The sequence below is a fragment of the Terrapene carolina genome, unplaced genomic scaffold (assembly GCF_002925995.2).
Source record: "Terrapene carolina triunguis isolate 2854851 unplaced genomic scaffold, T_m_triunguis-2.0 Scaffold29372, whole genome shotgun sequence".
Classification (NCBI taxonomy): Eukaryota; Metazoa; Chordata; order Testudines; family Emydidae; genus Terrapene; species Terrapene triunguis.
The window spans coordinates 28,466-53,466 of NW_020693723.1; the positions used below are offsets into that span (position 1 = coordinate 28,466).

Sequence of the window (25,001 nt, forward strand, 5' to 3'; positions counted from 1 at the left end):
CAGAGCCTGGAGCTGAGATAAAAGCATCAAGTGGGTCTGTTAGTGGCTGGGAAGGGAAATGCCTCTGTGTCCCCCACCACACACACACATGCTGTCTCCTGGCTCCCAGCCACGCTGGGCTGTGGATAGGGTATGATCTATGGTAAAATGTCACTTCCATGTGTAAATCAAACTTGTGGGTGCGGAAGGCAAGGGAAGGAGACACTAGAAAAGGCAGAGACACAGCTCAGTCCTGACCTGCAGCCCCCCTGCCACCCCAGCCCTGAGCTCTCCACCCTCACGGCTCTGCCAATGAGGCTCAGTCCTGACCTGCAGCCCCCCTACTGCCCCAGCCCTGGGCTCCCTCCACAGCTCTTCCAGTGCTCCTCGATCCTGACCTGCAGCTCACTGCTAGGCCAGCAATGGTCCCAGGCTCTCTGCAGACTCAGGCAGGTGTTGCTGCATCAGTTACACGTGGGAAGTCCCTCCTCTGACATCTGTTGTCCCAGGCTGTCTGTAGACTCATCTCTCCATCCGTTACCCTCGGCTCATTATTTTGATGTTGTTTTCACAAGTGTAACAGCTACAGAGTTACTTTAAAAAAGGAAAAGGAAAGCCGCGTGTAACAGGATGCACTCACTCCTCGTGAGCGCCCCCTGGCTGAGTGCATGTGCCTTCACTCTCTTCTTTGTTTTTGGTGGCTCTTCGGTGACTCAGCCCTCCAGCCGAGTCACACACAGTCTTCACTGTGAATTGCTACTCTGCCAGCCAGCCAGTCACCCAGTCTTCACTCCTTGAGCTCCACACAGCAACTGCCTGCTGCGCTGTTCTGCAGCTCCTTTTATATTGCCCTCCTGGCCCCTGATTGGCTGCTTCCCCTGCAGCCACTCTAGCCTGCTTAGCCTGCTTGGAGGACCTCTCTACTGCTCTTTTTTCTGGGGCAGGGTGTGGCAGGACCCAGCAGGGGTCCCTCCACCAGGGAGCCTCAGGGCCTAATCTACCCCGTCACACCACGATTCTGGAGAACAAGCCAACAGCTTCAGGTAGGGGCAGGTACAGATATGGGCATGTACTGGTTGTTGTAAATGACAGAGGCTGGCAATGCCCCCCAGGGAATTATGAATTGGCAGCCCACAGCCGCGTCCCAGCCATGCGTGGGGAACAGCCCAGCCAGCCCCCTACAGAATGTCACTGAAGGCTGAAATAAGAGTTGAAAGTTTCATGTTTAACAGGGACTTTTAAAGCCAACTGTAATTGAAACGTTTCTTTTCCTTTTCCAAGGCCAGAGGCTGGACTCTGACGGGGATAGCGCCGATTCCTGGATCTACACGTTTACTTCTGACACAAGTGACCTTTCTGAAGCAGATTCTGCATGGCAGGAGGATGGGGGGTCATCACAAAACCCCATGCGAAGCGTCGCTCTCCTGGGGCAGACGGGCGCTGGGAAATCATCCTTTGTCAATGCCATTAGAGGCCTGGGTGATGAAGAGGAAGGTGCTGCTAAAACCGGGGTGGTGGAAACGACAATGGTACCAACTTCTTACCGGCTTCCCAAACAGCCCAATGTTACAATATGGGACCTGCCAGGGTTCGGGTCGATGACGCGTCAATCAGACATGGACCACGATCTCTTCAGTTTGAGCCAATACGATGTGTTCCTCATCTTCTCCTCCCGTCACTTCACAGCCACCCACGCTGGCCTGGCCCGGAAGATCCAGCGAGCGGGGAAGAAGGTTTATTTTGTGCGCTCCAAGGTCGACAGGAACTTGCTTGCTGCCCGGAGGAATCGGCCTTCTACCTATAATGAAGAGCGAATTCTGCAGAGAATCAGAGACACCTGCGTGAAAGACTTGCAGAGAGAAGGGGTGACTTCCCCACAGGTCTTTCTCCTGTCTAACTTTGAATATGGCCGGCACGACTTTCCTGTCCTAGAGGAAATATTACAGCAAGAATCTGGGAGTCGTTTGGCTGGCTGAGCTCTTGTTCCCCAAAAATCTTGCACAAGGAAAAAGCAGCCATGCAGAGTCAGAAACCAGCCCTTGCTTCAAGTTATAATACTGAAAATATTCATATAAATCTCCAAAAGGACCTGGCAGAACTAGAGGGGGTTTAGAGAAGGACCATGAGAATGATCAAGGGATGAGAAAAACGTGCTTATGGAGAAAGATTGAAAAAAATTGGGGTTCCCTTAGAAAGGGGACGAAGAAGAGGGGACAGCATAAAAGTCTATAAAATAATGACTGGGACAGAGAAGTGAGATCCGGAGCTTCTGTCTTCCCTGTCCCCTAACACAAGAGCAAGGGAGCATTTCATAAAAGTAAAGGTTGGGAAATTCAAACCCGAGGAAAGGAGCTCCTTTTTCACACAGCATGTGGAACTCACCTAAGTTCCCTCTAAGCTGCGCGGCCATGCTACCTATTAAGCCCCACACAGGGGTTCAGGGCTGCTGTGGGGAGAGATGCCTCTCCCCAAGCCCTGAAGCTGTGGCGGCCCAGGGAGAGGAGCCTCTGCCAGCCGGCCCCAACCCAGCGCTTCTGTGGCTGGGGAAGAGGCACCTCTGCCCCCCAGCCCCAAACTGGAGCTGTTGCATCCGGGGGAGTGGCACTCTCCCCCGGCAGGGCCTGTTGGAGCTGCCGGGGCAGGAGAGAGGTGCAGCTCATCTGGCCCCAAGCTGCTGCGGTGAGAGAGGGCTGGGGGTTGTCCTCTCTCCCCGGGGCAGCCCCACCCCAGAGTCCACACCCCCAGCCAGAGCCCTCACCCCAGACCCCAAACCATTGCCCCATCCCTGAGCCCCCTCCTGCACCCTGAACCCCTCATTCCCCACCCCAGAGCCTGCACCGCCAGCCGGAGCCCTCACCCTCCTGCACCCAAATCCTGGGCCCCAGCCCTGAGGCCCTCCGGCCGCACCCCAACCCCTCAGCCCCAGCCCCGCCACACACTGTCCATGTGTGGAGTAACTTTTGTTATGTGCACCAATATGGAGGTGATGTATCATAGTGGTGCACATAACAAAAGTCATTCCACACGTGGACATAAACAATTACAGAGAACACTGGAACTCACCACCCCATGATGTCGTTTGGGGGTTGGACTAGATACCTCCTGAGGTCCCTTCCAACCCTGATATTCTATGATATTCTATGATTCAATTAAGGCAAAGAGTTTAACAAGATTCACAGGGATTGGCCATTTGTACATCTAACGAGAATAGCCAGAGCGATCTTAGAAAATGACAACAAAATGGTGTTGTTTGTAGCGTTGTTGTAGCCGTGCTGGTTCCAGGATATTAGAGAGACAAGGCGGGGAAGGGAATAGCTTTTATTGAACCCACTTCTGCTGGGGAGAGAGACAAGCTTCGGAGCTGACACAGAGCGCATCTTCAGGTTTTGGAAAGCATCAGAATATCACAGCTAAATACAAGCTGGGACACATTGTGTAGCATATTGAGCAATAACAAGTACATGGGTGAACCGAGACAATCACTGCGCTCTTTGAATTGATACAAAACCAAAATGGTGTTTATCCAACACATCCCGCCAGAACACCAGAAACGTTTACTTGTATCTACACCGAGCGGTAACGCTGACTGCAGGGGTGTGGTTTCTAAACCGCACTATCATGTGGCGCATTAATTTCTCTGTGTAGACGCTGCAGGTGCGCACAAGAGGCTCGCTAGTGTTCTTTGCCATCGTGCTGTTTGAAACAATGCTACAGTAAACGTGCACCAGGAAACATTACAAAAAGAGATTGTTCATTACAGGTGTGGAAGGATTTGTTTTTACTGGTAAATGTCGGTAAGCATCAATTTCACTGGACACCCACAAATGGAGGAAAAAATACTTCCATTGATAATAACTGAAATGTACAGACCGGCAGAGTCAGAGAAACACTGCTTGAGAACTTATCAGAGTTTGATTTAAGACTATTTACTTGGTGTATTTTGACATGCGATATTGACAATTTTTGTTTTAATGGTTATAAAGCTTTCACTTTTTGAATCTCAGCATCTACTGTCATTAAACACTTAGTATCTGATCCCCCTTCATACTTTCCCACTGTGACAGGTTGGATCACAGAAACCACCTGGGAGCTGCCACCTGATGTGCCAAGACTACTTCTGTCCCTGCTAGCTTGGGACTCCAGCACCCTGTCTTGCTGAGCCAGTCACTCCCGTCTGCTCCAACACAGACCCAGGGTCTGAATTACTTGCCCCAAAACTGCAGACTTAACTGAAAGCAGCTTACAGAAGTGTTCCTGTCTTTAACACTCCCAACAGGTTCCAAACCCCAAATAAATCCATTTTATCCTGTATAAAGCTTATACAGGGTAAACTCATAAATTGTTCACCCTCTATAACACTGATAGAGAGATATGCACAGCTGTTCCTCCCCCCCAGGTATTAATACATACTTTGGGTTAATTAATAAGTAAAAAGTGATTTTATTAAATACAGAAAGTAGGATTTAAGTAGTTCCAAGTAGTAACAGACAAAACAAAGTGAATTACCAAGCAAAATAAAATAGAACACGCAAGTCTAAGTCTAGTAAACTGAATACAGATAAAACCTCACCCTCATAGATGTTTCAACAAGTTTCTTTCACAGACTGGATGCCTTCCTAGTCTGGGCACAATCCTTTCCCCGGTACGGCCCTTGTTCCAGCTCAGGTGGTAGCTAGGGGATTTCCCATGATAACTCTCCCTGTGTTCTGTTCCACCCCTTTATATATCTTTTGCACAAGGCGGGAACCCTTTGTCCCTCTCTGGGTTCCCACCCCTCCTTCTCAATGGAAAAGCACCAGTTTAAAGATGGATTCCAGTTCAGGTGACATGATCACATGTCACTGTAAGACCCCAAGCCCACATTCCTCACAGCCTGACTCACAGGAAGGCCTGCAAGCAAACAGAGCCATCTGCAGTCAATTGTCCTGGCTAATGGGAGTCATCAAGATTCTAAACCACCATTAATGGCCCACACTTTGCATAATTACAATAGGCCCTCAGAGTTATATTTCATATTTCTAGTTTCAGATACAACAGTGATACATTTATACAAATAGAATGATCACACTCAGTAGATGATAAGCTTTGTAATGATACCTTACAAGAGACCTTTTGCATGAAGCATATTCCAGTTACATTATATTCACACTCATTAGATTATTTTTATCAAATCATATAGAGTGCAACATCACACTCGCATCTGTGAACATTTAAATAGATACAAATCAAACAAAAGGCTTAAAAATAAACATCAATATTATTAGTTGAATTCTGCCAAGCCCAAGGATATACTATTGTAATGAGCAACGCATATAATAGACATTACTCCTTGGAGTATATACAAAATCAAAGTCCAGCGTTTGGACCGCTGCACAGAACTGCAACATTGCTAAAAATAAACCCTGAGAAATGAAAGTAACAACCCCCCCCAAAATAGAGGCCCTAGAAATGGCCTTTCCCATCCATCCGCGGAGCTAAAACTCCTCCTGGCTCACATCTCGATTGCTGTGACATCCCCTTCTCCAGCTTTGACAAATGCAATCCTGCCCTGCTCAGATACATAAGAACGGCCATACTGGGTCAGACCAAGGGTCCATCTAGCCCAGTGTCCTGTCTTCCAACAGTGGCCAGTGCCAGGTGCCCCAGAGGGAATGAACAGAACAGGGAATCATCAAGTGATACATCCCCTGTCGCCCATTCCCAGCTTCTGGCAAACAGAGGCTAGGGACACCATCCCTGCCCATCCTGGCATTCAGAAAGCTGCTGCAGAGATCACTCCCCGAGCCCACCGCTTTGTCTGCATCACCCCTCTCTTTGCTTTGCAGCCCTGCACTGGCTCCCCCTTCTCCAGCTCCTCAAACATCAGCTGCTTCTCTTCGCTCAGACGGGCCTTCACGGCCAATCCCCACCCGACCTTTCGTCTCTTGTTCGCACTCCCACCTCGGGTCGGTCCGTGCTGCCAGCTGCCATCGCCCACTGGGTACATTTCCAGACAAGCCCCTCGGTGACACCCCCCCCCCCCCACTCTCCTTCACGCTTGGGGACGTGATGATCCCATCCAGCCTGACATGGCCATGATTCTCTGGAAACAGCACAGAAAGGAGATCGATGACCCCTAGCGCCCCACAGGGGCATCGGGGCAGCCCTGACTGCCAGGGGAGAGCTCCCATCCAGCCCCCTGCAGCACAGCGCCCCTCAGTGCCAGCCTGGGGCATTGGGGCCAGCCCTGAGTGCCAGGGGAGAGCCCCCACGCTGCCCCCTGCAGCGCAGCGCCCCCTGGTGCCAACCTGGGGTATCGGGACCAGCCCTGAGTGCCAGGGGAGAGCCCCCACGCTGCCCCCTGCAGCACAGCGCCCCCTAGCGCCACCCTGGGGCATCAGGGCCAGCCCTGACTGCCGGGGAGAGCCCCCACCCTGCTCCCTGCGGCACAGCGCCCCCTAGCGCTCCGCAGGGCCATCGGGGCCAGCCCTGACTGCCAGGGGAGACATCCCACCCCGCCCCCTGCAGCAAAGCCCCCCCAGCACGGCACTGGGGCATTGGGGCCAGCCCTGACTGCCAGGGAAGACTCCCCACCCTGCTCCCTGCAGCACAGCGCCCCCAAGCACCAGCCGGGGGCATCAGGGCCAGCCCTGAGTGCCTGGGAAGAGCGCCCATTAGTACTGGATTACTAACTCCGTTCCCTGCAGTGCTCTCTGGATTTTCCTAGCCAAGGACTGAGTACGTGCAAGCCCTCTTAGCTTGAGACTGACCAGTTCCTGCCAAGCTAACGCAGCTCTCTGCCAGGGGACCCCATTAGGGCAAGAGTAAACCCTCTGGCAAGAGTCAAAGAACGTCCCCCAAGAAAATTTTGCAGCATCACCTTCAGCTCTTTGGCCAGGGCTACACTACACACTTACTGCGTCGCTTGGGGGTGTGTGTGTGAAAAATCCACACCCCCCCCCCACAGTGTAGACAGCTGTATGTGGATGGGAGAGTGTCTCCCGCCGACATAACTAGCGTTTCTCACAGAGGTGGAGTTATAGGGCGAGCTCTCTCCCGGCGGCTTAGAGCGTCTCCCCAGATACGCAACAGGGGTGCAGTTGTGCCGATGTCAATTTCTAGTGCAGACCTGCCCCTAATCTCCCACCGTCTGTGATGTTCAGGATTCTTGGTTGGGGTTGACGTTCCGGCTCGTTGGCTGGGAACAGCAGCGCTGGAACTGGGCTGTTTGCTCGCTGCTTTCAAAGACAAACAGGAAGAAAACCCTGCCAGTTGCTTTCACTTTCCAGATTATTCACCCTGCTCGGCGTCGGTGGGAGAGACACGAGAGAGATGGGAAACCGAACACAAATCACTCTGGTTCTGTAAGCTCTTTGCCGAGTTCGGGCACCTGGGGCTCCCGGGAGCGAAGCCGGTAAGTGGCTTTTCTTGGCTTTGGGTCTTGTTTTGTTGGGGGCTGGTTGTTGGAAGGCCAAAGAGGCACTATAGCTGCTGTTGACTAGCAGCCATTTTAGGTGTCCTGAACGCCACATACCGATGAATAATGCCACAGAGCTGGGCTCTGCTATCAACGCTCCACATGGGCCATCGAGTTAGCCAGGGTGAGGCCACCCTTTGCAGGACCCCGGGCAGCATGTGGCCATGGGGGAGGCTCTCCGGTCTGACCAGGAAGACACGTTCTCTGGGAGAGGCACAAGCCCTCAGTTCCCAGGACAGAAACACCCCTCCCCCATTTTCTATTTGTAATAGAAAATGATCCCCTTTCTCTAGACCAGTGGTTCTCAACCAGGCGTACACGTCCCCTGGGGGTATGTATGTAGAGATCTTCCAGGGGGTACATCAACTCAGCTAGATATTTGCCTAGTTTTACAACAGGCCACATAAAAAGCACTAGCGAAGTCAGTGCAAACTGAAATTTCATACAGACAATGACTTGTTTACACTGCTCTATAGACTGTCCACTGAAATGCAAGTACAATATTTATATCCCAATCGATGTATGTTATAATTATATGGGAACAATGAGAAAGGAAACACTTTGGCAGGAAGAGTGCGTCTGTGACACTTGTACTTTTATGTCTAATTTTGTGAGGAAGTCTTTTTAAGTGAGGTGAACCTGGGGGGTACGCAAGACAAATCAGACTCCTGCAAGGGGAATAACAGTAGTCTGGGAAGGTTGAGAGCTGCTGCTCTAGAGGGGGTGGTGCTTCATTTCGGCTTCCCCTGGGATGTCAGAGAATTGGATTCCTGCTACGGAATTGCATTCAATGTAATTTACACCCAGGGAAAGGGGTGTGAGCATTAGTGAGAAACCAGGTCTGCATTTGTTAAAGGCGTTTCCACAGCACCCTGCCAAATACGTCTGCAATCGCTTTGCTTTCCTGGCTATTAAATGACATAGGAGATGAGAGATCGGAACCAGCCCGGCGTTACGCCTGAGCGCTACCGGGGTGAGCGAGAGGGGAATCGCGCCCTGCGCCTTCATTCCTGACGTTCAGCGGCTCGCCTGGGGCAGGAGCCAGCCCTTCAGAGACCGTCCCACCTTCGCTTGCAGCTGCAGGCTGCTCCGCACCATGACGAGAGTCAGTCTCGTTTGCTCACTTCACTCGATTGCGCTGTGGACTCTCTGCTGTAAGTATTCCAGCTCTGCTCGCCTTTGTCTTATTTATTAGTCAGGATGCTGGTGATAACGACTTCAGTGCCCCGGAGCCCCAGTCACAACCCAGGCCCCCACTTTGCTTGGTGCCATCCATTCTGATTGCTGTTTATTAGGTGTATCACGGTAACACACAAGAACCCCAGTCCTGGCGCGAGGCCCCATTGGGCTCAGTCCTGTGCGTTATTACAGTAACCCCTCACTGGACGGCGCCCAGTTAACGATGTTTCGTTGTTACGTCGCTGATCAGTTAGGGAACAGGCTCGTTTAAAGTTGGGCAGTGCTCCCTTATAAGGTTGTTTAGCAACCGCCTGCTTTGTCTCCTGCTTGCAGGAAGAGCAGCCCGTTGGGGCTAGTGGGGGGGGGGCTTGGAGCCAGGGTGGACCAGCAGCCCCCCTATCAGCTCCTCTGAGTTCCCCGTGCGGCAGCCGCCCAGCAGGCTATCGACTGCCGGCAGTTCAGGTGTCCCTCCCCCCACTGCCATGTGCTGCTCCTGCCCTCTGCCTTGGAGCTGCTCCCCAGAGCCTCCTGCTTGCTGTACGGGGCAGGAGGGAAGAGGAGGGCTGATGTCAGGGTGTCCCTCTCCCCCCGCTCCTGCCCCCCACTCCTGTACCCCATCTACACAGAGCAGTGGGGGGACACGACAGGGCTCAGGAGGGAGGGAGCTTGCTGGCAGCAGCTGCTGTCTCAACTTGCTGATCTACTTAAAAAGGCAATGTACTTAGAATGGCGTCAGCGTACTTAAAGGGGCAATGTGGACCTCTCTCACATACACACATGGTGTGTGTCTCTGTCTCTCCCTCTCCATTTCTCTCTCTCTCTCTCTCTCTCACACACACACACACACACACACACACAGAGTGTGTGTCTCTCCCTCTCCCTGTCTCACACACAGTGTCTTTCTCTCTCACGCACACACACACACACACACACACATTGTGTGTATCTGTCTCTCTCTCACACACACAAACACATGGTGTGTGTGTCCCTCTCTCTCTCTCACACACACACACATGGTGTGTGCCTCTGTCTCTGTTTCTCTGTCTCGCTCACACACACACACACATGCACCCCCCGGCACTTTGGAAAGGGGAGGGAGTGGTGCGCTCCAGTGGGATAGCCTGGGTTCATCATCACGTTCAGTTTCCGCAGGGAATGTTTGCAGCCACTGCCATGCGTCTTTTGTGTCTCCTGCCTCTTGTGCTGCCTTGTAGAGTGTGAGGCTACATTAATAACAATGTGTTAACCCTTGAGGGCTCAGTCGAGTGCTAGTTCATCATTTAGCAGTAAGGCATTCCCTGGGAAATATCCCACCCTCTGATTCCACCACCTCAACCAAGCTTCACAATCCTCATTGCTGTGTACAGCATTGAACTGTTTGTTTAAAACTTATATACACAGTATATATATATATATATATATATCCATAGCTGTGGATGGTCTGCCCGACAAGTGAGGTCTCATGCTAATCTTTTATAACTCGAGATTGGTTTAAGCGTGAGGTTCAGTCTCACTTCCAAAATGTATGTTAGCATTAACTACTCTAACTCTGGCTTTCCCTGTTATCCAGCTAACCACCCAATCCCTGTTTAGATCTTGTCAAGCTCCTGGGCTCAATAACATCATGTGGCAGGGAGTTCCACAAGCTCACTGTTCCACGAAAAAGTACATCCTTTAATGAGTTTGGAACATGCCACCTTTTCATTTCTTTTTTCTCTGTTTATTTATTAGCCAATAAATTGTTCCAAAAGCATTCCTCTAACTAGCTTTACACCACCCAAAAGACGAAGTTTAGTGGACATACAAGATCTGGCCTTCAGAAAGCTGTAAAACTAGGATGGTGGCCAACTAGTAAGGTAGCAGTTTAACACTTCTTTGCTCCCTCCTTAGTATTCAAAGTATGTTGGCCCAACTTACAGGCTGGGGGGCTCTCTCCTGGGGACCAGTGACTCTGAATAAGATTTGGGGGTCATGGTGGAGGTTGGAGGATGAAAGACTCTGATGTTGATGTTCACTTTCCTTTAAGGGGTTTCTGGAGAGGAGACAGCCATCACAGCTCAGTATGGGAAAGACGTCACCCTGACCTGCATCTTCCCGTCCAAATTTAAGATAAGCTTCCATCGACTGAGCATCACCTGGACAAAGGAAGGAGCCCAGGGCCAGGGTCTCCTGGTTCACAGATTCTATCTGAAGATGAACTGGCGGGAGGGACAGGAAGAGGCTTACAGGGGCCGAACGCAGCTATATCCACAGGAATTCCCCCAGGGAAATGCATCCCTGAGACTCAGCGACGTTCGCCTCCAGGATGAGGGATCCTACCTCTGCAACGTCAGCTGTGAGCTGGGAAGCTGGTCCCAGAAGATTTCACTTATAGTGCTAAGTACGGTTCCTCTTCCTGTACCCCGGTCATAGCATCCACGACAATCACTCCAGGCCTGGTGTACCATGTGATCACCCAGCAGGGCAGATGGGCGCCTCATTGCAAAGCCACAGTGTATCCACCAAAAACGCCACACTCGTCTGGCCTTGACCTTGTCTGTTTTCTGTTCTACCCGTCACTTCCCAGGCAAGGGAAGGAGAACTCCCCTGCAGACCTGCACATTCACACCCAGTGCGACTTAAAAGGCCATCTAGCCGTATGATTTTCCATGCAGATTTTGTGTGGTGGGGAGAAATGGGTAACGTTCAGTGCAGCTTCTGCGTCTCAAAGAGATTGTTTCAGGCTCTCGGCAGATACCGGCAGCCATTGGTTCGTGGTCTGCCGGTCTCTGCTAGATTAAGGAGCCCATTAGTACCTGGTATTTTCTCCCTGTGAAAGTCCTTATACACAGCAATCATGCCACCTCTTCTTTTGGATAAGTTTCACAACCATAAAGGCTAGAGCGTGACATTTTCTTAAAATGAGCTCTTAGATTCTGGAGCTGAACAAGGCTGGCACCAGGGAAAGTCTAAGGGGCCATGAGCCAGTTCAATCAAACCCCCACGGATGTGTTCTGTGTATGTAACTTCTACATTTCAGAAAAAACTGGTGAAAATATTTGGGGGGAAAATGAGGATTTGATTGCAGGCACTTATCACTCTTCCATTTCCATAGGATCCAGGCGTTTACAGGGCCCTGTTTGGTAGGGCAGGGCTGTTACTGCCATTGTACAAATGGGAAAACTGAGGTATGGGGCGATGTAGTGACTTGTCCAAGTTCACCCAGGGGTTTTGTGGTCGAGCAGGGAATTAAGTCAGGACTCTGGAGTCCCAGGCTCGGGCCCTAACCCCCTCTCCTGTCTGGATGTTTGTTTCCCTTTCAGGTGACAGTGAAATGGAAAGGCCCATCATCGTTCAGCCAGGGGAGGACGTCATCCTGAATTGCTCCTTCCAGTCCGAGTTAAACCACCAGCCACTGAACATCACCTGGAAGAAGAAAGAAGAGGAGGGACCAGATCTCCTGGTTCACAGCTACTGCTCTGAGCCGGACCCACTGGAAACACAGGATGAGGCTTACCGGGGCCGGACCCAGCTGTATCCGGAGAGATTCCGCGAGGGAAACGCGTCCCTGAGACTCAAGAACATCCAGCTGGCGGACGACGGGATCTACACCTGCCACGTCAAGCCCCAACTGGGCAGGTTTTCCGTGCGGATGAGAGTGGCCGTGGAGAAGGGTAGGGCTCCTCTCACAGGGCACTGCACAAGTCCCAGGGTCTGGGCAGCTGGGCTGCTAGGAACTGCTCCACGCGGCGGGGAGTGGAGCTCTGTGCAGGGGAGCGGGGGGTCTAGGCGATAACCAGCGAGGTGGGAGGTGAGGTTTGGTGATGGCAAATGGGAAGGGGAGTGGGGTCTGTGGAAGGGAGGGTGTCCACGACATGCTCTTTCTAGGAAGCTGCGATCCACGCTACGGAAATGCCTGAGAGCCGCCGGGCTGGAGTCTGTGGGACATTTCTAACCCCCTCCCCACGTGCCCCAGGGGAATATCCCGTCTCTCATGCTGCGTCCCGTTGGGTTTATTTTGTGTTTTCCAGATGCTGAGCTTCTCCAGAGCCCATCAACATGGTGCAGTCTGTGGTGGATTGATCTGATAGTGTTACTGGGGATATTAGCATTTGCTCTCCTTCGAATGTATTATCCTTCCTTGTGGAAACTGTGGCTGGACAAAAAGTCACCTCGAAGTGAGTCCCAGCAGACTGTGTCCGACCATAAAAAAGACGAAGAGGAGAACAAACATCTGCTCCGGGCATCCTCGTCAACCTCTATGGAGCCAGGAGTGGCCAATCCCACCCACAGTCCACCTGCGCATTCCTGCCCGGTACGGCTCCAGACATTTCGCTTCCCTTCTTTGTTTGCACATGTGTCTGAGGTCATTAGATTTGAGGGGAGGAGGCTGGGTCACTAGGTCTTTCTCTTTGGATTTCTCAAGGCCCTGCTGCCCGTTTGAAATGATTCCCTTGTCAGGCAAACGTGGAAAGGGAAAAGAAATCAGGATTGCGGTTTTGAAAACTGTCATGTTTTCTTTCTTTTGTCACATCTCAAAGCCTCTTGGCGCAGAGACTTCACCTTTGCTTTATTTAAGGCTTGTTTACACCTGAAAGTTAATCCGGAATAAGGTAAATGTGTGAATTTAAAGCAGAATAACGATTCCATAATAACTCCATAAGGGGATATTCTTATTCCAGAATGAAAGTGCCTTTTTCTTTTGTCCAAAGTGGATTAAGGGCTTGCCTAGAGCAGGTCTACACTACAGGGTGGATCGATGCTGTGACAATCGATCCACCGGGCTTCGATTTATTAGGTCTAGTGAAGACCCGTTAAATCAATCGCCGATCACTCTCCCGTTGACTCTGGTACTCCACCAGAACGAAATGAGTAAGGGGAGTCGACGGGAGAGTGGACCCCATGGTAAGTAGATCTAAGACACATTAATTTGAGTTACGCTACTAACATAACTCAAATCGTGTAGCTTAGATCGACTTTCCCCTGTAGTTTAGACCTGCCACTACACAGGGAATGATTCCTGATTAACCGTTCCTGATTAACTCCCTGCGTGGACACTCTTATTCTTCATAAAGTGTGCTTTATCTGGAGCTAGCTTAATCCACTTCCAAAGCATTCATGTAGGGAGTTAATCCAGACTAGCTAGTCTGCTTTAAATTCACATTCTCCTTTATTCTGGATTAATTGTCATATGTAGTCAAGCTCACAGTTACTCTAAATTATGCCATCTGCAGCAGTCCCATAGGGACAGCTCCAGCAGCTGAGGTTCAGCTTGAGTCCCCAACCTCTTCTAACCTCCAGAATACCTCTTCCCAGAGCACTATGCAGACGTGAGGGGCATAGAGCAAGTTAGCCCAGCTTTACATGACCCTTATACCAGAAGACAGCCCACTCCCCCACTATTGGCTACCTTTTTAGGGCAGATTTCCAACCAGAACAGGAGTTGAGGACCTGGCCCTGAACGTTCTCAGCAACAGGTGCCACAGCTCACAAAGAGGGGCAGAATTTTCCTACTGCACTTGCAAACTGCTCTGTAAACTGATTTTGCAAACTGTGTAACCATCTCACAGACACTTGACTCAGAAAGTTTCTGCCCAGACTTAACTCCCACTTACTGAAGCCAGAAATATCAAACCTAACCTGTTTGGTAGATCCTATGGTGCTCTAAAGATCAAGCCAATTCTGAAGACAATTGCTTCTGCTATTTGAAAGTTGTGAAGATGTAACTTTGGTATGTCTTCTCCAAAATTGCCCTGGGTCCCCAAAACAGGCAGAGATTTTCAGATTCCAGTTGTGCGTCTAGGATGCTTGCTCAGAAAGGATCCTCTGTAAATGCATCTCACACCTTCCTTGCAGAAAGGGGGCTGCACACATGCCTTTATGGTAGTGTTACCACTTCTCACAGGTCCTGGTGAGGGATCTTTGACGGTCTGACATCTATGGGATTGGGGGAAGAAGGACAAGGTGTCCTCAGTCTCCTTCCTACAAGCAATTTCTTCAATTTAAGTGCAGATTGTTGCAAATTTGCTTTTAGCCTGCTGTGATTCTTCTGTGAGCTGATTACATTATAAATGTTGCCCTTGAGAATACACGATCAATATTTGGTCTGGGTTTTTCTGTTTTCAGGGGCAGACTGCCAAAGACATGGGAGAACCAAGGGCTGCTCCTGGAGTTCAAATAGTACCTACATCGATTTTTATAATGCAGAAGGCTTTGGAATACACCAGGTTAAATATCGCCATTATGGGAGAGCTAGGCTGTGGGAAATCATCCTTTATTAATGCCATGCGGGGGCTATGTGATGAAGATGAAGGTGCTGCCCCAGTCGGGGAGGAAGAAACGATGATGGAGCCAACAGCTTATCAGCATCCCAAACACCCGAGTGTGACTTTCTGGAGAATGCCGATAAGTGAGACAGAAGATGTTCAGCCAGAGGCATATCTCCAGCAGGTGAAATTTGTCCTCTACGACTTCTTCATCATCATGTGTTTAGAGGGATTCACACCTAAGCATGCTGAGCTGGCCCGGGAGATCCAGAAGGCAGGGAAGATGTATTACTTTGTGCGCTCCAAGGTGGATGCAGATTTGGATGATGCCAGACGAAGCCGGCCCTCCATTTATGACGAGGAGAAAATATTGAAGGACATCCGTAACCACTGCATCAGATGCCTGGAAGAGGGAGGGATGATCAATCCTGAGGTTTTCCTCCTCTCCGCATTTGAATTAGAGAAGTATGATTTTCCCCTCCTGCGAGAGAGCATGGAGAAAGCGCTCCCGGGCGACAAGAAAGGGGCTTTGATACTGGCCCTGCCCAACACCTCTCTGCAAATCTTGCAAAAGAAAAAGGAAGCCCTGCAGAAGCAGATCTGGAAAATAGCCCTTGTGTCCTGTCTTCTCACGGTTATTCACATGCCCGTTGTCTCCACCATTCTTGATGTAACCATCCTGTTGACATGCATGAGATATTATTGCCAAGTCTTTGGCCTGGATGATGTCTCCTTCATGGCTCTCGCGAGGCAGTTTGGCAAACCAATGGAAGAGCTGAAGGCCGTTATGGAGCCCCTGCTGGCCGTTATGAAGCCCCTGCTGGCCAAGGAAATTAGCATTAACATGGTCTTGCAGCTCCTGTCCTCGGTTGGGTGCGGCATATTGATAGTAGCAGATTTATTTCTGAGGCCTTTACGGGTGCTAGGATTCATGGTGTCTGGAGGAGTTGCAGGGGTAGGATTCTTGGTTGCTGGTGGAATTTCATTGGCTACCACGTATATCCTGCTGAAAACCTTTCTCAACCATGCTGCTGAAGATGCCCAAAGAATCCTACAGAAGATAAATCCATATGACAACAAGGAAAGCTAACGAAGCTAACGAGACGACTCAAACAAGGAAGGATTTCCAGGACCGGCATCCAAATGTTCAGGGCACACGCTTCACGAGCACCATGTGCTTATTCTGCTGTTCTTGTCCCTGTTCTGGTCCTTCCTTTTGAAGCACCCCTGGTGTAATCCTCCAGCGCGTAACTCCGCCAGCTTCCACTTGACACTGGAACTGGGCTGAGGTTGTCACACCAGACGGGCTTAGATTAGAAGAACCAGCATCATAAATCCGGGTCAACAGGTGAATAGTGAAATGATTGAATGTAGGTGTGTGGGAAAGTCTGGCTCACAGTGTATTCCCAGCCCAGGCAGCTGGCCCTGTTCTACTTCCCTTCTCACAGTTCTTTCTTTCTTATATTGTTTCTTTTCCTGTTATCTAGTTATATTACAGCAACGCTTACTAGAGACCCCAGCTGAGATCAGGGCCCCGACATGCCAGGTGCTGCCCAGACACAGCCGGAGACAGTCCCTGCCCCTAAGAGTTTACAAACAGACAAAAGGTGGGAGGGGAAATGGAGGCACAGAGCGAGACCCCAAGCAGGCCAGAAACACACCCTGCGTCTCCTGACTCCAAGGCTAGTGGGCTAACAAACCGCATCCCTCGCTTCCTCTCTCATCCTTTTAGCTCCGCTTCCTTGTTCACCACTCAGCAGCAGGCTCCGTGCCACCCGGGATGGGGCACTCCCGGGGGGATGCACAGGTCCTGGCATCTCAGCTCAGCGGCGCTAGCCTACAGGAAAAGAAAATCTGGGCCTGTCAGCTGTGCCATCTGTGCAGTCTGCTGCAGGAGCCACTGCTGCTTTCCCTGCAGCCCTAGGGACACATTTTCACAGCGGTGGCAGAGCCAGGGGCATGCAAATTTCTGCATCCTCGTGCTGTTCTCCTCTGTCCCAAACCTCCCGCCAGACTAGCCTGGGGACCTCGAGAAGACGGTCGCTGATAGAAACACCTTGTGTATCGCTATTAATGCTGTAGGTTTCCTGGCTAGGAAATGGGTTTGAGTCCCTCAGTCTGCATCATATCTCCCTCTGCATCCTGAGCCAGCCAGTCCCTTCCCTGGGGCCGGATGGGAGCCGGTGCCCCCTAGAAGGGACAGCCCCATGTCCCATTCTCCGCCCCCCTGAGCCAGTCAGTCCCTGCCCTGGGGCCGGATGGGAACTGCAGCACTTAGAGAGGAAAGGCCTCATGTCCCATTCCCTGCCCCCCGAGAGCCAGTCAGTCCTCTCCTCAATAGGTCATTTCAAGCAATAGCATTGCAAACCGGGCGATAGCTGATGGTTTATACCTTTAAAAGGTAATTGCTTGGCCCGCTCACCACAGGTTAGCGCGACTCTACTATAATGTGTATGTTCAATAGCCTGTGTGTTCTCCTCTTGTCAGACTTGTTTTATACTCCACTAAACATGTATATTTTGGGATTGAGAGTCTGTGTTTCCAAACCTCGTCACTCACAGAAGACCTTGGATTAATTCAGGGCTGGTGGACGGGTCAGTGCGGGGTCGCATGCACGGAAATAAGTGTGTGGTGAGCAGAAAACCTTAGGCCTTGTCTACACTACAGAAGTTTGCCAGGCGCTGTACTGTTTGGTACTTTGCAAAGGCTTGAGACGCACGTCTGGCCCACCTACAGCATTGCTTCAGCTGTTTGCTAATCATGCTGACTGCTGCCCGGCGTCCTATGTGCTTCATCAGGGCTGAAAATCAGCCGAGGGCTCGTCTGTCTGGGGAAATAGCCCGGAACAGCTATTGCAGAATAGCCACCCTGCAATAGCTTCCTGTGTGGACGCTCTGATTCCGCCCTCGGGGTACGTCTATACTTCAGTCACAGGGGGCACTGCCGCTCCTGGACGTATCTGAGCTGGCTTTAACGGGAGTGGGCCAGCCCGGCCAGTATTTACCCAGGATGCCGTGTGGGGGCTTACACAGCGTGTGCTGCCGCGGCTTTGCTGCTCCGTGACCCGAGCTAGCTGAGGTGTGTCTGCTTCAGCTGCAATCACAGCCCTTGCTTGCACTACAGGCAGCCTGATCAGCGGGGCTGCCCACTACCCCACACCTCTAGGGTGCCGCTGTTGGGCCAGGGGCACCACGACTCAGAGACGAGCAGTGCTTGAGCAGCTAGAGCTACCGAGTTGCCGCCTGTTCTGTATTACACGGGACGTCCCTTACTAAAATGAAAAATTGCCTGGCCCAGACTAAATCAGCACAAGCCACTTTTTCCCCATGTTTCAACAACGTGCGCTGCAGCTCACACCTTGTTCCCTCTCCGTGCTCTAGCAAAGGCAACTACTGTAGGATCCCCAGCCGTCACCTCTCTTGGGTGGAGACCTGCGCCTCTGGCCCTCCTGATCGGGGGTTTTCCAGGCTGCACCATTCCCTGCCTACACTGTGAATTCCCCCACAAGCCAGACTGCCTGAGCCGGCTTGTACTGCTTGTCTCCTCCGAGGCTATAACCAGTGTAACTGCCGGCAGCTATGAGTTAGCCCCCAGCTGTTTCTAAGCCAGCATATTTAGCCTTAAGGTGAAGGCAGGGCAAAGAAAACATATTAAAAACAATAAAAGAACCTGTGCTAATAAGCTTCCCAGAGCTCACCCCCAACCCCACAGGGCTCTGGTAGCTGATCAGTCCTTCAACCCCCCACTGGGTTTTTTCTGTGGTTACAAGTTCATCACAGCTGTTAGCACAGAACAAGACCCCCCCAGGAATAGGTCACAACAGGATCACAGGTGGACGTTCACCCAGGGAGGTAAAGGGTAGGATGGGGGGCTACAAAAACTGTCCTCTCCAGTCCAGTCTCTGTTCCAAGCAAACAGGCATTGGTGGGTTTCCAATCGGGGCTCATCGGGGCCCCTCGGCTCCCCCAGACACTCCACACAGATTTGCACCCGGCTGGGCTGTCCGGCACTTACAGCACACAGCTCTGGCCTGTCCACAGCTACTGGGGCTTGTTCCCACCTCCGTGCTGCCATGTGGCCAACCCGTCCACGCAGAGCCCAGCCACAACTCCTGGTTCAGGGCCCTTCCCCTTACCTGGCTGGGGGGTGGGGAGGGGGCTAATGAAAATTGTAGTCTCTGCTTTGCAGATCCATCCTTAAAAGGCCAGCCAGCCTGGGACAGTGAGAGATGATGCCAGGTGTGCGGGAGAGGGAAGCAAAGTTTAGTCTAAAACCGGAGCTGGGCTGAAAGACCTTTGCTAGCTTGGACGGTCTGGGAAATGAGATGAAGGAATCCAGAGCGCAGTGTGTTGAGGCTACCAGCAGAGGGCGAGAGTCTCCAAGTCCTGACAGGCCTTGGATTGAACTGGGAATCAGGCCCTGAGCTCATTAATTGTTATTTATTTACGTGTACCCCTGGTTGAGAACTGCTGGTCTGTGATGTCCTACAGTGGCCCGTTTGGATTCAACAGGCCTTCCTGATAGACGGGAGATAATCCTCCTGGGGCAAACCAGTATTTCACACCTAGAGCGCCCCCACTCTGCAGTGCCCCTCCTCCACCCTAACCGTAGAGACCCTGCCTAGAGCCCCCCCACACTGCAGTGCCCCTCCCTCACCCTAACCTAACTTATTCCTGGTTTACACCAGGCTGGGAGCAGATTTTGGCTCTTGTGGCTTTTGCCAGACACGGTTCTTCTGCTTCCTGTGAGCTCCCAATGTGAACCAGAATCTCCTCTGGACCCAGCGCGACACGCAGGCCCCGCTAGCTCTCCAAAGGGGCTTTAACATGGGCACTCATGGATTTAGATTGCAAAGCCTTTGGGTCAGGGACCATTGTATTGTGCAGCACCTAGCGCGATCTGGGCTTACACTGACACCAGCTCCTCCTCTGTTGTGCATGGCACCAGTTCTCAAGTAAACCCAGACCTGCCCTGCCAGGGGTTCGTCCAGCCCCAGTGGGGCTAGACGGCCTTGCTAGATGTGTCATTTGTGGGTCGTGGTGGGTGGCCAGGAGAGGTGGCAGGGAATTGCCATGCTTTGCTGTCCAGCTGCACACTTGTGGCTTTAGCTCTCTCTGGAGTAAGGTCTGACGGGGGCAGTCCCCTAGTCCTGGGGGGCCAACGGGGAGATGCTCATGAACTCCCTCCTGAGGGGTCACGGTTTCATAACCCCAAGATGTGCGATTTCACCTTTGCCCATTAGCTGCTGGTTACAGGTGTCTGGGTGCGTTTAGTGCCACTAACAGACCCACTTGATGCTTTTATCTCAGCTCCAGGCTCTGTGGGGAAAGCTGTTTTCAGCCTTCTGAGCTCCCCCGGGGCTGCCTGCCTGGGCTGAGGCATTCGCTCCCAGCTGCAGTGCCGAGGTACCCTGGGGGGGACAAGAAATTTACTAATAGATCCAAGACCAGAACCTGGTCTCCGGGTGTCTCCTGCCTGTTCCGCTGGATGGGATGGTCGGGAATCGGGACCTGTAGCAGAGCTGGTCTCTGAGCGCAGCCACCCTGGAGTATGCTTGGCCACCCCGCCTGATTAGCTGGAAGGCTCAGCAGACAGCTCCGAAGAAGCAGCAGTTTGCGGGCTGCTAAGCAGGGAGCCTTTAAAGCTTTTTTTTTTTTTTTAAGCAGATTGCACAACCAGGAACCAATCACGTTCTCCGGCGGCAAATTAAGAAAACGGCAGCAGCCCACCACCCGGATGAGCCCCAAAACAAGCAACTCGCTGCTTAAAGACATGACTAAGCAATTACATGCAGAGTGAAGCCACTTTCCGCTTGCTGGGAGCCGGCTTGGCAGCTTCATGGCGCCTGCTTGTTCCTAGCCCTGCTCCAGCCTGGCTCCTCTCCAGGGAACCTGCCTCGACCCGCAGCCCCAGTTCCTGATTTCTGGCGGGAAGTAACACACAAGCAAACCAGCCCCAGAACTTGTATTAGAGTCCAAACACAGAGCGGGGCCCCATGTAGCACTGGGCAATGCCACACCCTGACCGAAATCAGGGCTGCATATTGCTGGGTACAGTATGGAGCCCAATCAAGATCCAGGGTCCCAGGGCGCTGGGTGCTGCACAAACCCAGTGAGACATTCCCCTGCCCCTAAGAGCGTCTGATCTATTTAACATCATCAGTGTTGCCAAGAAGGCTAACGGCATTTTGGGCTGTATAAGTAGGGGCATTGCCAGCAGATCGAAGGACGTGATCATTCCCCTCTATTCGACATTGGTGAGGCCTCATCTGGAGTACTGTGTCCAGTTTTGGGCCCCACACTACAAGAAGGATGTGGAAAAATTGGAAAGAGTCCAGCGGAGGGCAACAAAAATGATTAGGGGTCTGGAGCACATGACTTATGAGGAGAGGCTGAGGGAACTGGGATTGTTTAGTCTGCAGAAGAGAAGAATGAGGGGGGATTTGATAGCTGCTTTCAACTACCTAAAAGGGGGGTTCCAAAGAGGATGGATCTAGACTGTTCTCAGTGGTACCAGATGACAGAACAAGGAGCAATGGTCTCAAGTTGCAGTGGGGGAGGTTTAGATTGGATATTAGGAAAAACTTTTTCCCTAGGAGGGTGGTGAAGCACTGGAATGGGTTACCTAGGGAGGTGGTGGAATCTCCTTCCTTAGAGGTTTTTAAGGTCAGGCTTGACAAAGCCCTGGCTGGGATGATTTAGTTGGGATTAGGTCCTGCTTTGATCAGGGGGTTGGACTAGATTACCTCCTGAGGTCCCTTCCAACCCTGATATTCTATGTGTCATCTCTGGGGGGGTGAGCAGGCTCCAGGCTGCAGCTGCCTGTAAGTCTCGTCTCTGCGGGAGGGAGCTGGTGTGGGGTGGAAATTTGTCCTGTGGGTGGTTTCCCAGCGAGGGTCCCCATGACGAGGGGGGTAGGATCACCCCTGCCCGGATTGCCTGGGAGCAGGCGTGGAGGGGCATATGCCTGGCTGGGCACCCACAGCACAGGGGTGGCTTGTACAGTTAGAGCCCTGCACGGATACAAAAGTGGATCCGCAGGTGCCAGAAACAACGTGAATCCGACCCGTGATCCGCATCCACCCCTGCAGCAGCCAGCCGCTCACACGGGCTAGCGGGGGGGCGAGTGGTCTTGCAGGGAAGAGGCGGTGCGAGGGTGGGTGCTGGGGGTGAGGGCGAAGGGTGGGGGCAGCGTGTTCTGCTCCCGGGGGCAATGCGGGACTCACAGACACTCATCGAAACCCCTTAAATCAGTTGAAAAGTGGCTGTGTGAGATGTGGGCGTGCCATCGATTTATATAAGGGCAATAATATATTCTCTATCTTATTCTCTATCCCTTTGTAATGATTCCTAACATCCTGTTTCCTTTTTTGACTGCCGCTGCACGCTGCATGGACGTCTTCAGAGAACTATCGACGATGACTCCAAGATCTTTTTCCTGACTCGTTGTAGCTAAATTAGCCCCCATCATATTGTATGTATAGTTGGGGTTATTTTTCCCAATGTGCATTACTTTACATTTATCCACATTAAATTTCATTTGCCATTTTGTTGCCCAATCACTTAGTTTTGTGAGATCTTTTTGAAGTTCTTCACAGTCTGCTTTGGTCTTAACTATCTTGAGCAATTTAGTATCATCTGCAAACTTTGCCACCTCACTGTTTACCCCTTTCTCCAGATCATACCCTAATTGCAGGAAACAACAGAAATGTTTTGTTTCCAGTCCTACATTGCTGTGATTCACACTGAATTGCCTTGTGCCACTGTCTAGTAGTAGTGGCACACAGTTCTCTGACATGCAGGTTTATAAATTTGTAGTTAATATACAGTTTAGAGCATAGCAGTTTTAAAGCTCTGCATGTTCAGACCAAGTGAGCTGAAAATTGTGGTCTACAGTATTCAAAACTATTAAGATGTGGGCTGAAATAAAATCAGCCTGAATTGCTCAACAATATCAATGGAATCAGCATTACGCTGCTATATATTGTAAAACATTACAGTGAAATCTTGCAAGTATAATTACATAGCACGTCGCCTTGCCCAAGTGGTAACTAAGCAGAACATCTTCCTGTTTCAATATTCTTAACTTGTATCCCATAGCTCCTAGAAGTTGTTTTTTTTCCAAAACACTGAATACTGCTAAGTTATGAGTTTTAACAGGTTTTTTTTCTTTTAAACCACAGCACTGAATGTTATTCTAAAATTGTTTTCCAAATATTCTTAAACTCCCAGTTTATCCCCCGCTGATGTTCACTGTAAAAAGTATTGCAGGTCTAATAATATTTGGCACTTTTGTAATTCACTGTCCAACATGTGTTTTGTGCCCTCCTCTGGTGGATTTTTAGAGGATAACTGTATAGCTACCAGCTAAGGGAGTTATATCTTGAACTCAAGTAGTAGAAGCTCATGCTTTTAAGTCTGGATGGCTCGGGTTCAATCTTTGGTGACTAGCTATGATGGAGGTTGCTACACTTATAATCCCTTTAATCAGAGGTTCTGAATATGCTTTGTTGTAGGCAGAGCTAGCCTATAGTTAAGCATCTGAAAATTTAGAATGGGAAGTGTTGAAATGTTGGGAAGCCTTATAATTTTGCCACTCTGGAACGAACATCCCATCTGAGGCATGAGGGCAGGGAGAGAGGAGAGTGAGACTGATTTGGGGACTTCAACAGCTGAGTCAAGGGACAGAATTATTCCAGGAGTGGGTGGGTCAGCTTTTGTGGCCTGCATCATGCGGGAGGTCAGACTAGATGATCATAATGGTCCCTTCTGACCTTAAAGTCTATGAGGACCAGGAAACTGGGACAAGGCATCCAAAGCGGTAGTGGGGGGCAGTTGAAATCAGATGAGGAGCTGGGGCGGGTTAGACAGCAATAGGATAGACATAGACTGGAGGGGATGTGGAAGAAGGGTCTTTGACTACCAGAGACCACTCCGTTCAGGAGCCTGGAATAGACCCAGGATTCCTGAGTTTCACAGTTCCTCTTCTGTCAGCAGATATCTGTGAAACCCAGTGGCAAAAAAAGTGTCTCATCCCCCTATAGAGCTGATCTATCACATATAGGATGACAACCTACTGCCTCTGCCATCACATACTCCATTAGCTCAAGTGGCAGAAGTCTGTGCAGTGGATCTAAAGGTTCATCGGCAGGGTTGGAGCCATGCGAGTTTCATGATGATTCCACATGCCAGAATTTCTGGGGCAGTTCAGTTTTGATTTTTACAAAAAAACCTGGGGAAATGCCTACAGAAATAGGGTGACCAGATGCCTAAATAGGGGAATCTCAAGCAGGAGTAGAGAGGTTATTTTATCTCTGTATTTGGCACCGGTGCAACCACTGCTGGAATACTGTGTCCAGCTCTGGTGTGCACAATTTAAGAAGGATATTGATAAATTGGAGAGTGTTCAGAGAAGAGTCACAAGACTGATTAAAGGATTATAAAACATGCCTTATAGTAATCGACTCAAGGACCTCAATCTATTTAGCTTAACAAAAAGCAGGTTAAGAAGTGACTTGGTTATAGACTGTAAGTATCCACATGGGGAACAAATCGTTAATAATGGGCACTTCAGTCTAGCAGAGAAAGGTAGAGCATGAGCCAACGGTTGGAAGTTGAAGCTAGACAAATTCAGACTGGATAGAAGGCATACCTTTTCAATGGTGAGAGTAATTAACGATTAACAATATACTAAGGGTCATGGTGTTTTTCTAAAAGCTATCCTCTAGGAATTATTTTGGGAAAGTTCTATGTCTGTGCTATACAGCCGGTAAGACCAGGTGATCACCTGGTCCGGATCCCTTCTGGCTTTATAATCTCAGAACTAGGTACATCAATTCACATGCAAAATTCTCATTGAATTCAATAGGTGTCCTTGCCCTGTGGCTTGTGGTGCGGGCTGCAGCAGGGGCCGTACAACCCCTCTCGCAGCTTCCTAAGGCCCCCTCTCATGGCTCTGTGCACTTGTGTCTGTCATTGTCGTCTTCTCCTCTCCCCCCGCCCCACTCGCCCAATGTGTCCTGATATTTCACTCTTGCGATCTGGTCACCCTAATTCCAAGGGGCTACTTAGGTACCTGAAAACTCTAGGTTTTTTGCAGATAATAATTTAGAAATTCGCCGACAGCACTGTATCTAAATATTG

The 25,001-nt window shown here is 50.8% G+C and overlaps 1 protein-coding gene across 1 annotated transcript; it reads left to right on the forward strand.

The window, feature by feature from the left end:
• The first annotated feature begins 8,394 nt into the window (after positions 1–8,394).
• On the forward strand, positions 8,395–15,949 carry LOC112125494. The gene is made up of 5 exons (XM_029914059.1): positions 8,395–8,589; positions 10,641–10,994; positions 11,917–12,267; positions 12,625–12,908; positions 14,720–15,949. Exons 1-5 carry the CDS (start codon positions 8,532–8,534, stop codon positions 15,947–15,949), a joined length of 2,277 nt encoding a protein of 758 aa, XP_029769919.1. The 5' UTR covers positions 8,395–8,531.
• The last annotated feature ends 9,052 nt before the right edge of the window (positions 15,950–25,001 follow it).